The sequence below is a fragment of the Exophiala xenobiotica genome (assembly GCF_000835505.1).
Source record: "Exophiala xenobiotica strain CBS 118157 unplaced genomic scaffold supercont1.6, whole genome shotgun sequence".
NCBI classification, from domain to species: domain Eukaryota; kingdom Fungi; phylum Ascomycota; class Eurotiomycetes; order Chaetothyriales; family Herpotrichiellaceae; genus Exophiala; species Exophiala xenobiotica.
Window position 1 is genome coordinate 2,324,342 of NW_013562489.1, and position 12,377 is coordinate 2,336,718.

A 12,377-nucleotide genomic window follows, 5' to 3' on the forward strand; every position below is an offset into this window, starting at 1 on the left:
AGTGCAAGTGGTTTTAAAAGCGGCACGACAAGGACGGTTAGGATGGCACTGATAAGTCACGTGAGATCCGAGTCGTCTTGCCGTTTTTACTCATCTTTCGCCGCCAAATATGGCCACCTCAGCCACCTATAAAACCCGCCTCGCGGCCTGCATTTCCGGGCGATCACTCACCTACTCGCCACCATACTCGAGTGCTAGGATGACGTTAACCCTCGCCTCGTGATGTGTAACTGTATTGTCGAGAACATTAAGCGAGCCAACGGTGGCGATGAACACAGAATACATCATGCTGAACAAATGTTTGAGAGATGCAAGAAGCACATTGCTCTTGATTGACCACATCAGCTGATAGATATAATCTGCCATCAAAGATTCACACAGAATGGCACCTCTGACTTCAAGTTCTTCAAACCCGTACAAACTGAGAAAGCATGGCCGTCCTCGTACAGACGACTTCCGTGTCTTCTTTGAGAAGGATGGCAATCCCGTCTCCCCGTTCCATGACATTCCCTTGTACGCGGACAAAGAAAACCAAATTTTCAACATGGTGGTTGAGATCCCCAGGTGGACAAACGAGAAATACGAGGTAACGAGAACGCCATTTCGTATCGACCTTGACTGAGGAGATAATGAACCTAACCAAAGACGAAAACTGATCCCAAGACGGCACGATACTAACGGCGACCTTACTCAAAATACCAGGTATCAAGAAACCGCACCCTCAACCCCATCCATCAAGACCAGAAGAATGGCAAGCCACGATTTGTGCGGAACAGGTTTCCACATCATGGCTACATCTGGAACTATGGCGCTCTTCCTCAGGTGTGTACAGAACACCAATTGAGCCACACGTTTCTGTCGAGGTGTTGACCTATCTTTTTAGACATGGGAAGACCCAAATCACGTAAACCCCGACACAAAGGCCAAAGGCGACAATGACCCGATCGATGCGTGCGACATTGCTCAACCCGTCTCCTATACTGGCGAGGTCAAGCAGGTCAAGATATTAGGCATCCTGGCCCTTATCGATTCCGGCCAGACGGACTGGAAGCTGATTGTCATTGACGTAAGAGATGCTACGGCGAACGATATGCACGATATCGACGACGTAGAACGCCTCATGCCGGGCTTCCTCACAGCCACGCGAGAATGGTTCCGGCTGTACAAGGTGCCAGATGGAGAGCCACCGAATGATTTTGCTTTCGACGGCAAATACCGGACCAGGCAGTACGTGCCCTCCTCCCAGATCCTGACTGATATGATATCCCTGACAAGCATCCACCCCCAGAGTCGCCCTAGACATCATCGATGAATGTGCCAATGCATGGGACAACTTGATCACGGGCAAGACGAAGCCTGGCAAGATCAGCCGGTGTGTAGAGATTCCCTTCCAATGCAGAGCCGCGGCCTTTTGCTTATTGTCACCATGCAGCACGAATGTGACGGTGGAGAAGTCCCCTTTTAAAGTCGACCCGGACGAGCTGAAGATACCGAAGAGCGAAAACTTGAAACCAGCACCAAAGCCAAAGGTCGTTGACGAGTGGTTCTTTGTGCCGGCCAATGACGTTCCCGACGAAGACAATAAGCCCGCGGAAAGCTCTGAGGCCTGGCTGGTGAGGCCAAAACCTGAAGCTCGCCCTCGTGCGGATATGTGGCAGGTCCCACACTCTGTCAAGACGTTGTGAGTCGTTACAAGACTGTCCCTCTATTTGTGCCAATTAAGCAAGCGCTTTGGTCATCTGCGGTATCCTGTGGGTACGAGGATGCTGTCGAGTTCGTTTATGTCTAACTCTTATGTCTTGAGCTATCTTTCCATGTACTTAATCAAGTATACAGTTGCTCCGGCTTCTCTGGCTTCTGGCCAAGTGCCTCGAGTCTCGTTTCCCCCAAAAACGATTCTACAGTTTCGCCCTCTCAGTCTCATCTCTGACTCTCACACCAACCGTCCTCCCAGGCTCCTTATCTTTCACTTTCAACACCCGCCTCAGCAACTTCCCAGTCGGGCTTTTAGGCACATGGTCGGTAAACTCGATCTCCACGATCCACTTGTACCGCACCTTCTTCTCCTTGACAAACTTCAATAACCTCCGGCCTACCTCCTCACTCGGCTCTACGCCCTTGTTCAGCACAACGTAGGCCTTCGGTCTCTCACCACTATACTCATCCGCAATGCCCAACACCGCACAGTCCTCCACAAGCTCATGCCCAAGCAGCAAATCCTCCAGTTCCGCCGGCGGAACCTGCAAGCCCTTGACCTTGATCATCTCCTTTATCCGATCCTCGATATGGACCAGCCCTTCCTCGTCGAAATGCCCTACGTCTCCCGTATGGAAGAAGCCCTCTGAGTCAAACGTCTCGGCCGTCGCCGCCGGATTATCCAGATACCCCATCGCGATCTGCGGCCCCTTTGCACAGATCTCACCCGTCTGACTGGGGCCCAGCTCCTTCCCTGTCGTCAAATCGAGCACTTTCGCCACCGTGTTTGCAACCAGCTTCCCGCCCGTCGTCGCATACTTGTAGTCGTAATGTGTCGGCGGATGTGCCGTGATACATGCCGTCGACTCTGTCGCTCCATACCCCTGCCTAAAGCCCGTCCAGGGAAACTTCTTCTGCAACAAGGTTATGATCTCCTGTGATATCGGCGCAGAACCAGATGACCACCTCTCCACGTGCCGTAGGTCATAGTTGTCCACGATCTTATCTCTTACCAGTCTGATAATGATCGGAGGTACGAGTATCAGCTCTTTGATCTGAAACTCACAGATCGCTTTGAGCATTGCGTCCATTGTGAACGCGGGCAACATGACGCTGTCGCCATTCATGAAGACTGGATAATGGCAGAATCGGACAACACCTGTGACTACATGCGGGGGACACCGTCAGCAAATACGACATGTATCAGATGCGCGCCTGTCAAGGAGAAATAGATACGTACTGTGAAACAACGGCATAACCGCAAGAACCTTATATTGCCCCGGCGCCTGCAGCTGCCTCAACTGATGGCACTGCGCTATGATATTCTGATGGCTCAACATCACCTAGGTAAACTCTGCGTGTCAGCGTCGTCTCTTCTCGTCTCACCTCAGCTCATCTCAGATCCTCATCGCTCCCTCCAGCATCATTGCAGGGACATGTCAGGTGTACTCACCGCCTTAGGCAGCCCCGTCGTGCCGCTACTGAAGTTCAAATACCCACAAACATCCGCATTGGTCTTGTCGCGGGGTATCCTCCACGGCTCACCAGCCTCATACCGCTGGCCAAGCTCCATGAGGTCCTGGATGCTCTTGAACCCATCGGCCTTCCCCTCCAGCAAGAAGACTCGCTCTCTGGGAATCCCGACGTTCTGCGCTGCCGCGAGCGCGACATCAAGACTACTCCCCGGCAACGTCATCAGGAATTTTGTCTTCGCAATCCTCAACGCATAGCTCATCTCCTCGATATTGTAAGCTGGGGAAGCGCCATTGACCCGTCCACCTAGAAAACAGAAAACAAAACGGCAAGTCAGCATACATCAGTTACCTCGTCCCGGGGGAACGGGACAAAAACAATTTTCTTTCTTTTCTTCCTGGACGAAACGAAAAACACAAAACACAAAACACATACCGCCCCGAACAACAGCCCACATCGCCACAGGGTACCATATCGTGTTCGTACTGAACAACGACACCGTGTCGCCGACTTGGAATCCGTACTCCTTGATCAACGCCGTGCTCAGGTGCGTGGCTTTCGTCTTGACCGCGCTCCAATCGAGCCGTTCCTTCGTGACGGCGTTGACATAACCTCTCAACTCCTCCTTGGGCTGCTTGTGCAGCGGAGAGTACTTTTTACTCTCGAACACCCATTCCCACGTAGTGATGTTGGCAGGCACTGTACAAAGTATGCGACGTCAGTATCAGTACCCATGGCTCACGTGCTCGCGAATACACCTGGGGGAATCTATTCACCTTCCACATCCGGATGAGGGGACTTGAAGAGCACCATCGTCGACGCCTGGCCACCTACTAGAGCAGCTCGCTCAACGGCTTACCAAGAGAGCAAATGACACGAGATGGAACAGATTTAAATCTCTTCGGTAAAAGTACAACGACGACGGCTATATCGGCGTCCACAACCGGATAAGTTCCAATGTTGGAGACAAGATGCGGAGTCAATATTGATTCTACTCGTCGAGCTCATCGACCTCAACAGGGCCATCATGTATCAGATGGGGCGAAATGTCCGTGTGCCTCGGCTGAAAAGCCACCATACACCATGCAGTGTTCCCAAAACATCCACCAATACACCTTCGCTCTCATGTTTCAAACCCTCATCATCACTCATCATCATGCCCCAACGGCTGTGGACTGACTAGCGGTCGCGAATCCCTTCATGCCAACCCCAGAATCAACTCGTCTGCCATTTTGCGGTGTGCCAAACCCGAGCTGCTTCGCCTTCTGCACAAACGCCCTGAAATCGACCTTGGGGCCATCGACCCACCGACCGTCCTCAGCCTGCTGGCGTGCTGCCGGCATATTTTCACCACTGACAATGCACAGAACCGTCATACCACGTCTGTACTTCAAGCCGCTCAACAACTTTGGTGTGATCAGGAAATACTGACTGCCACCATCATCCGCCGCGATATCCACCATTCGTCCATGAACCATACGCTCGTTTCTTGGATCCATACCTTGGTTGATCTCGTCCACCACACGGAAAGGTGCTCGACTCAAGCTTTGCAAAGCCATGAGGTAGAAGATCGTGCTGACCGCTCTTTCACCGCCGGATTGTCGATGACTGTCAAGAAGGCTGAGGGGTTCTTGCTCACGGAACTTGACACTAATATGAATCGCCCAGTTGGCAAAATCAAGTCCGTTGTCAGCTCCGCCGTTCTCTTCAGTGCAGTCGGCGGGCATATCAGAAGACGCTTTGTACACGGCAACTTGCCCGGCGCATCCAATGCGGGCAAAGGAATCGGAAAAGGCGTCATTGATCCGTGCAACAACAGCCTCCAGTCGTCCTTCCCATCTGGCTCGTATTTCCTGAATGCTGTGATTGAAGTCCGCTTGCTTTTGTGCTTCATCTTGTAGTTTTGCTCGCAGTTTCTCAACGACCTTGGCGCGGTCCTCGTACTCTTTGATTATGCTAGCACTGCCGCCTTCAGTAAGTTCAAGCTTGGCCTTTTCGGCGTCGATTTCGCCCTCGAGGCTTTCCAGAGTCTTGACGTCCGAGGCCATGTGTTGGATTATGTGAACGAAGCCACTGTCATTCTCGTCTTGCTCGAGCTTCTGAGCCTCGGCGTGGATCCTCTCGCAACCCACAAAGAGCTCTCTCGCTCGTTTATGGTGTATTTCATGGGCCTTGGTTGCATCAGCCACTTCTGCCTCCTTCAATTGAATGGTCTGCACAACCTGCTCGTTTTGAGCGGTCAATGCCTCCAGATCTGAAGAGGCTTCGATGTGAAGAACCTCAGCCTCGAGTAACGCAGACGACTTGACCTTAACATCGGCTACGGCAGATGTGAATGCAAGAACTGCTTCGGACTTCGCCACTAGAGCGTCTGACCACCTAGCAACCAGTTCTTTGACAAGTTCCTTGGCCTCTGCCAATGACTTCTCCACATGCCTGATTTTCTCCTTCTTCTCTTCAATTTGAGCGTCGAGCTTGTTGTATGCCGCCTTAGCTCTCTGCTTTCGCTCCTTTTCCTCTCGTTTTTGAGACTCTTCTTCTTTCAGTTGTGCCATTCTTGATTTAAGCCGATCGATTTCGTTCTTGGTGTTCTGAAGCTCGTCCTGAATGATTTGCTTCTCCCCCAACAGTTCGTTCATTTCGCGTTGGATAGATGCCTGTCTTCCCATATCCACAGGTTGGTCGGTCCAGACTTTGGCGGGCCGAACGTCGCTCACCCGGGAGGAAGTTCCAGCAGTACCGTACTCTGCTCGGCGCATGAATTGGTATACTTTCCTCCCAGCAACGTAGCCGAATATGCTTGTTGCAGCAAGCTGGTCATGCTGCTGCTGGCTAAGCTCCCTCGAGCTAATCGCACATCGGTGGAGGTTCTTTTCTGCGCAGAGCATCGCTAAAACAGTTCCAGGACCTTCCAAGTGATCTATCGCCCAACTAGTGAAGCCGAACCGTTCCATCTCTTCCGCGGCCAAAGGACGACGTGCTTGGTCTAAGTTGTCGACAGGGCAAACTCGAAGACTGAAATCATGCAGCTTGAGGCCCTTGGACAACTTCCCCTGCAATTTTATGAAGTCTGCCTTGTTTTGGACTGTGATGATCTTGAAGTCCGTCGGTTGAAGGAGAGATTCGACAGCATCGGCCATTGTCGAGTTCTTGAGTGAGCATTCCACGATGGGCGGACCGTAAACATGCTGACTGAACTCAGTGCGGTTCTTCTGAATCCACTCCCAAGCTTGGAATGTGTCTTTGGAGAGTGATTTTAGTTTCGTCTCTTGTTTTCCGGCTTCTGTCTGCATGCCTTTAAGCGTCTTCTCGAGCTCTTCACGCTGTCTTTCATTGTCGAGCTTTTGTCTTTTCAGTCTTTCCTCTTGAGACTGCAGGTCGGTCTTCTGCACTTCCACGGCCCTGTGCTGATTCTTCAAATGTTGTATCTCGTCAGTCATGGCTGTGACATCAAATAGCTCCGGTGGCTGGTCCTTTGCTCGCTTAAGATGCTCCATTTGCTGCAGATATCGGTTGATCTCGCCCTTCTTTGCGCTCGGCGTTTTCTTCTCTGCCTCCAATTTGTTCTTGTAGTCATCGATCGCGCTCTGAGCGTCTGCAATTGCCAATGATGCTTCCTCACACTTGCGCTCACTTGTCACCAAATCTTTCTTGCGCTTTTCCTTCAGACGGTTGACCTCCTTCTCATATTTCCTCTTCGACTCCAATTCCTTTAACGTGGGACTGGAGACGGCTCTCAAGTGCTTGAGTTCTTGTGTGATTGACTTTGCCTTCTGTTTTGCTTCCTTGTATTTGACCCTACACTCTTCATATTCGACAAGCGGCCGGCACTTTTCCATCCATCTGAGTCTCTTCTGGACAAGGGCTCGTTCACGCATCCGCTCCACTTCTGTACGCTGCATCTCTTGTCGGTTTTCGAGATTAGCCATCAGCTCCTGGTCCGCTTTGTTCCTGTTCAGTGCTTCACTCCGAGCGCTGCGCAACTTCTTCAAGTCTTCGTGCATCTTGCTCATCTCGGGACCGGCCACAGCTCGTTGAGTGCTTGCGAGGAGTTCGATTGGACTCATCTGAGCGAACTCGACGACCTTGTCCTGTGGCAAAAATTGACAGAGATTGTCGATCTGGATGTTGAAAGAGTTCGCCAATTCCTGTACTTTTCTCCCGGTCGTAGAGCCTCCATTAAGCGTGTAGGTCGATTTGTTTCCCTCTCTTTTGATGACCCTGACGATGATGGGATTCTTCGGTGAGGTGGCAGCTCGCTTTAGCTCAATCTCGATGGTAGCTTCTCGGCATCCATGTTTGATGAATTCAACCGCGTCTTTGGCACGACCGAGGTACTGTATGATGTGAGTAGAAGTGGGCAAACTTTAGACTGCAGCACTTACCGAGGGCGGCCATCCAAGGCCCAGACAGATTGCGCAAACCAGTGTGCTCTTTCCGGTACCATTTGGGCCTATGACCATGTTCAAGTTGGGTCCGGGAAAGAATTCTGCGGAAGTATATGTTACGAAGTTGGTCAATTTGACTCGAACAATGGCACCCGGCAGATGGCCACTCTGGCGGCCTGCGGTGGTGTTCGTCGGCGCAGAAGTTGGGTGAACACGGGGAAGAACAGGCTCAGGTGCCGTACTCGGAGTAGAGGTCTCATCTTGGGAGCCGGATTCGTCGTCGTCGTCGCTAGGTGCTTCATATGTACGTCGCTGTCGCTTGCCGTCGTTGGGCGCAGTAGAGGATGGGGTATTGGGTCGCGAGTCCTCGTCGTCGGAATCGAGCGCTCTTGATCGTCGCCTTGCCCGGGAAGCCATGACGAGATCGGTGAGGCGCTCGAGAAAGGGACCACAGCAGAGTAAGTCGGCATAGGATTGGAATGGGTCGAATCGACGCGGCAGCGGTAGAAAAGACGCGACCCGTGCTTGCTCCACTTTTACGCGACTACTTTGAGGCAAGCCTGTTTAATGTATCCACGACACGCCACGAGTTACGGAGTATCACAGTTCATCTCATCAGACGAACTTCTCGGGCAGAGACAAGTATCGCTCTTTCATGCCACATTGATTGTTATTGAGGGAGTGAGACTCGACTCTTGATTCAACTATTTTTGTTCCACAGCGGCAGCGCCAGCCTTCAGCAGAGATATGGTGACTTGAGGAAATTCTTAGTGAAGTATGTTTGATTTCCGCATCGGCTCTTGCCCGTCCTATTTTCCCTACTATCCGCCCCAGTCCTTCACAAATAAAACACTGAACATGCGGCCGGAGTCGCCCGCGATCCTCCCTAAGTTTAGGTTGCAAATGGGTATCTCCGTTGATTCTTCAAGCCCGGCAGGGAATTTTCCTGTCACGGGCGAGGCTGCTGAAAAGTCATTCAAAAGTAGTTGCCACGAGGCACCTGTGAGAGACGGTTAGCTTTGGCCAAGACCAATCATTGTGGAATGATCTTACAGCTAAGAAAATGGCGGTTATGATTGCTGAGATGACAAAGGAGGTGAGGATAGCTTGGATGAAGATCGTGTCCTGAATTTGTCGAAGCGCAGGCTCCTGAATCCAAACTTCGCGGTCGAAGATCTTGCGGATGATGTTACGCTTCTCGTACTTGGCCACCCAGGGAGAGTCTTCATAGCTGTTGCTAGATCCCAGGCTATCGAACGAACCCTTGTTCAGCGTGTAATCAGAAGAAGCTTCGTCGTCGTCATTGAAAAGTTCCCATGGCCGGAGATGTCGGTGATGCATGCCATGCAAGACCTGCAATGTCAGCTTAACGTTACAAGCAAGAGTCCGACCCAACTCACCACACACATGCCCTTCCAGGCCGCAAACAGGGTAGCAATGCCGATGAAGAGACCCAGGAACGCCAATGCTCTCCAGCCACGGTTGGCCGAACTGAGGGTGATCACGATGGCATAGACGATGCCAGCCACAATGCCAGCAACACCCAGACCACGAGCAAAAGTTTGCCTTGGCTTGTTTCCGTTGCAGATGGTCCATCGGATGAAGTTGGGATGAGCTTGTCGTCGCAGTGACCACTCAACAGTGGCAATGACATCGCGAAAGGCTGAAGGGTGAGTGGTGACCGACAGGGCTTTCAAAACAACGGCTCTCTCTTTCGATGACAAATTGAGCATTCTTGAACTCGGGTCGGCAATATAGATGGCAATGATACGGGAGATCTCCTCGCGGAACGGCTGGATTGTGACTATGAGTGTGTTAGAAGGCATGCATGGTAGCAAGACATGTTGATCTTACAAGGCTGCAATGTGCCAGCTTCTTCGAAGGCTGCCTCGGCTTTCTTGCTATGGTTAGTGACGCCAGTCCGAAGTGTGGTGCCATCTTCACTGTAGCCGACGGTCGACGGAGCGACACTCTCACGATCAGTAGCCGACGGCGTCCTCGGGGGAGTGTTGAACGGGTTGGGAACAGACTCAGGTGCGCCGAGTTTGGCATTGGGGTCAAAATCGGTTCCTTTCAAGACGGCTGCGGCGCTGTTGGCGACCTTCCTTGGAAGTTTTTCCTTCTCAGCATTGGTTCTCTCTGCCAATGCCTGCTCCGCGGTCCATTCTGGTGAAAGCTTTTGCTCGCTCACTGGGAGCTCGGCAAAACGCTTGCAGTAATCGCGGTGCCACAGGTAGAACTGGAGATTTTCGGCATCGTGTTCGATATAGCGCAGAAAATCCATGAATTCGCGGGTAGTCACAGGCTATCAAAGATGTCAGTCCTCTGCAGCAAGGTAGTCAGTATCGTCAAGACTCACTGGGCAGGTTCCTCCACTGATGATCTTGTCGAATGAGAGAGCGTCGGGGATGCCATACTGGCAGCTGGAACCGGAGCTGATGGACTCGGTCGGCTTCTCCGAGTCGAGTGAAGTGCGAGAGGAGGAGACATAGGCAGGGCGACGGTAGGACAGTGAGAGAACCATTTTCGCTGAGGGTAGGTCGGCTGTGTGATCGGATTACTTCCTTGAGCAGGGAATGATGGCGTCTCGAGACTAAATACTGGGATCTGCTGGAGCGGCACGTGGAGGACACGGACTCCCGCAAGATCTTTTTCAAATGATAACGCTGGAGGTGAACCAAGCCACAGCGTGACCAAAAGCAAGATAGACTTTTGGGAGCAGCAACACGGACCCAAGGTTGAAAACTGGGGAAATCAAGAGAAGTTCTCACTGGATGAGAGGGAACTTGTGAAGTCGGTAGCTGCTGGTGCGCCAGATGATCGGCAAGCGCGAACAAGTGCTTTTCTTTTTCTTTCTTGAGTCAGTGCAAAATGAAGCAGATCTAGTCACTATAGAATGGGACGAGAGAAGACTGTTCTATCGGAAAGGCATGTGGGAATGTGAAGAGTTTATCAATTTTCTTACGTGTCATACTGCTCTGCACCTTGTCTGGCAATTCCTGCACCCCTTGTCCACGCGGGCGAATGAGACACATGGCTTGTCCTTCATGGGCGTGCAAACTAGGGATGTCCAGCCATCACGGTACGGTGCCTGTCAACTCAAGGACTGGGAGTATGGTCCGAACTTCAAGAGAGGGGCAAGAGTAGTGTACATTGTAGTGTGTACGCCTTAGTGTGATGTGGAGCAGGGAGTGAGCGCGGAAACCCCTGCAAAATGGTACTACCTCGTATGCAAAAGCCATGTTTGTCCACAACTGCAAACCCATTACGGAGTAGAAAGAAACTGAATTCCCCTGTGGTGCCTGTGGTACTCGTATTTTTCTGCATCGGCCAGGACGATGGGCATCTGCAGCAGCGGAACAAAGTCTCACCCAGACCGGCAAAAGATCTACCATAGTACAGAACTTGCATCTCGCTGCCGACGCCACTTTCACTCGCTAGTCCATTGATATCACGTCTTCTTGTACGTCAAGCTCCCTGTCACTGCGTCATCCATTCGTGTTGGAAACTCAACCATGCAGAGAGACGATCATTCCCTTTGCCAGAAATCCGGCCAGAGTCTGCGCAGCTTCGAAGTCCGTCCAGACAAGACAGTCCAGATCATCAGCAACCTCAAGCGATCGTCCATCTTCCGGAAACTCCTACAAGAACTGGCTCCATGGCCCGAAAATAGCCTACACCTCGAAGCCCGTCGCCCATTTCCATTCCTCATAACAGACGCTTCAGTAAACATGGTTCAAGATGATAGGAGAAATTGTCCGCCAACGACCGGCTTCACACCTGGTGGCGTCCATAGAACATGGACGGCGTGGCCAGCAGCATGGATAAGATTCCGTAGAAACAAAGAACAACGGAACCAATCAATTCTTCAACAATTCAATGCCCTGTCAAACCGACATGGGTCAGCGATTGGCATTATTTGGATCCCCGACACGCCCTCGCTAGCTTGTACCCGCGAGCCCGTACCAGTCCGTGGACCAAGAACGAAAAGCGGGTGCTGTGACCGAACTTCGTTGGTAGAGAACCACGACCTGAATTGCTGTCTCGACTTTTCTCAGTGGGCCATTTCTACCTCGACCAGACTTCTCAGTACATGCTACGGAGGTACAGCTGCGCAACAACTTTAGGATGTCCCTGGGCTTTTTTCAGCCAGCCTCAAACTTCAGAGAGCCAGCCTTCTTCGTCATGGTGCGTTAGGTTGGTTATCCCCCGGTCGGCAATTAGCCAGGTACTGTTGGAGATACGCGACGAAGCGAGCTCATCCAGTTCCCACTTCTTAGGTTCTCCCAGCCCCAAAGCGATCCGATGCATGTTCGATGCTCTTGGCATGACTGTCACCCAGACTGTTGCTGTCAGAACCCTCGCCCGACGGCTTGAAAGCCCAAAAAAGATGCCACAAACGCCTTCTGGCTCCAGCCGACCTGCAAGAATGTCAAATCTGTCACATTGATACTACTTATCACCAGCCACGACTGTCTAACGACCTTGCTCCCTTCACGGTGACCACTTCAAGCCTCCGCGTTGGCTGGATCTTTACATGCGTTACTCCGTCCCTGTCAACAGAATGCTGGACTATAGAAATCCCGCATCCGCGATACTGCACTTGTACAGCAAGGGGGGTTCCACCAGTCGTCCGTCTGCAAAGTTCGAACAGCAGCTCAAAACAGTTTGCCTCCCTCCCTGATCCGAAGATTCCTCGGGACCGCCTACAGCCACCTTTGTTTGAACCAGGAACAACCCATCTGATGTTAAAATTTGTCTGCTCAGATTCATAAAAATCATTGGGTTTTCCAGCGTCCTAGTAACGTACCCTTGCAGTCT

The 12,377-nt window shown here is 51.8% G+C and overlaps 4 protein-coding genes across 4 annotated transcripts; 1 reads left to right on the forward strand and 3 right to left on the reverse strand.

The window, feature by feature from the left end:
- Positions 1-176: 176 nt before the first annotated feature.
- On the forward strand, positions 177-1,685 carry PV05_10136 (uncharacterized protein; the record flags this gene model as incomplete). The annotated part of the gene is made up of 5 exons (XM_013456545.1): positions 177-586; positions 703-822; positions 884-1,227; positions 1,289-1,372; positions 1,433-1,685. Exons 1-5 carry the CDS (start codon positions 383-385, stop codon positions 1,683-1,685), a joined length of 1,005 nt encoding a protein of 334 aa, XP_013311999.1. The 5' UTR covers positions 177-382.
- An 89-nt stretch (positions 1,686-1,774) lies between these two features.
- Positions 1,775-4,048, reverse strand: PV05_10137 (uncharacterized protein). The gene is made up of 5 exons (XM_013456546.1): positions 3,945-4,048; positions 3,604-3,867; positions 3,149-3,474; positions 2,936-3,038; positions 1,775-2,860 (listed from the first exon to the last, which is right to left on the reverse strand). The coding sequence occupies exons 1-5, from the start codon at positions 3,979-3,981 to the stop codon at positions 1,899-1,901; spliced, it is 1,692 nt and encodes a 563-aa protein (XP_013312000.1). The 5' UTR covers positions 3,982-4,048; the 3' UTR covers positions 1,775-1,898.
- A 23-nt stretch (positions 4,049-4,071) lies between these two features.
- PV05_10138 (uncharacterized protein) lies at positions 4,072-8,015 on the reverse strand. The gene is made up of 2 exons (XM_013456547.1): positions 7,554-8,015; positions 4,072-7,505 (listed from the first exon to the last, which is right to left on the reverse strand). The coding sequence occupies exons 1-2, from the start codon at positions 7,971-7,973 to the stop codon at positions 4,323-4,325; spliced, it is 3,603 nt and encodes a 1,200-aa protein (XP_013312001.1). The 5' UTR covers positions 7,974-8,015; the 3' UTR covers positions 4,072-4,322.
- Positions 8,016-8,238: 223 nt separating this feature from the next.
- Positions 8,239-10,300, reverse strand: PV05_10139 (uncharacterized protein). The gene is made up of 5 exons (XM_013456548.1): positions 9,916-10,300; positions 9,411-9,861; positions 8,957-9,360; positions 8,610-8,909; positions 8,239-8,556 (listed from the first exon to the last, which is right to left on the reverse strand). The coding sequence occupies exons 1-5, from the start codon at positions 10,078-10,080 to the stop codon at positions 8,533-8,535; spliced, it is 1,344 nt and encodes a 447-aa protein (XP_013312002.1). The 5' UTR covers positions 10,081-10,300; the 3' UTR covers positions 8,239-8,532.
- Positions 10,301-12,377: the final 2,077 nt, after the last annotated feature.

Excerpts from the sequence above, each read along its gene's own strand:
- PV05_10137 (XM_013456546.1), bottom strand. The coding sequence starts at position 3,981 with ATGGTGCTCTTCAAGTCCCCTCATCCGGATGTGGAAG. Across the intron at positions 3,475-3,603 it reads GTGGGCTGTTGTTCGGGGCG|GTGGACGGGTCAATGGCGCT; the intron begins GTATGTGTTTTG and ends TCTGTTTTCTAG. Across the intron at positions 3,039-3,148 it reads CGACGGGGCTGCCTAAGGCG|GTGATGTTGAGCCATCAGAA; the intron begins GTGAGTACACCT and ends GAGTTTACCTAG.
- PV05_10138 (XM_013456547.1), bottom strand. The coding sequence starts at position 7,973 with ATGGCTTCCCGGGCAAGGCGACGATCAAGAGCGCTCGATTCCGACGAC. Across the intron at positions 7,506-7,553 it reads GCCTTGGATGGCCGCCCTCG|TACCTCGGTCGTGCCAAAGA; the intron begins GTAAGTGCTGCA and ends CACATCATACAG.
- PV05_10139 (XM_013456548.1), bottom strand. The coding sequence starts at position 10,080 with ATGGTTCTCTCACTGTCCTACCGTCGCCCTGCCTATGTCTCCTCCTCT. Across the intron at positions 9,862-9,915 it reads TCAGTGGAGGAACCTGCCCA|CCTGTGACTACCCGCGAATT; the intron begins GTGAGTCTTGAC and ends CATCTTTGATAG. Across the intron at positions 8,910-8,956 it reads CCTGGAAGGGCATGTGTGTG|GTCTTGCATGGCATGCATCA; the intron begins GTGAGTTGGGTC and ends CTGACATTGCAG.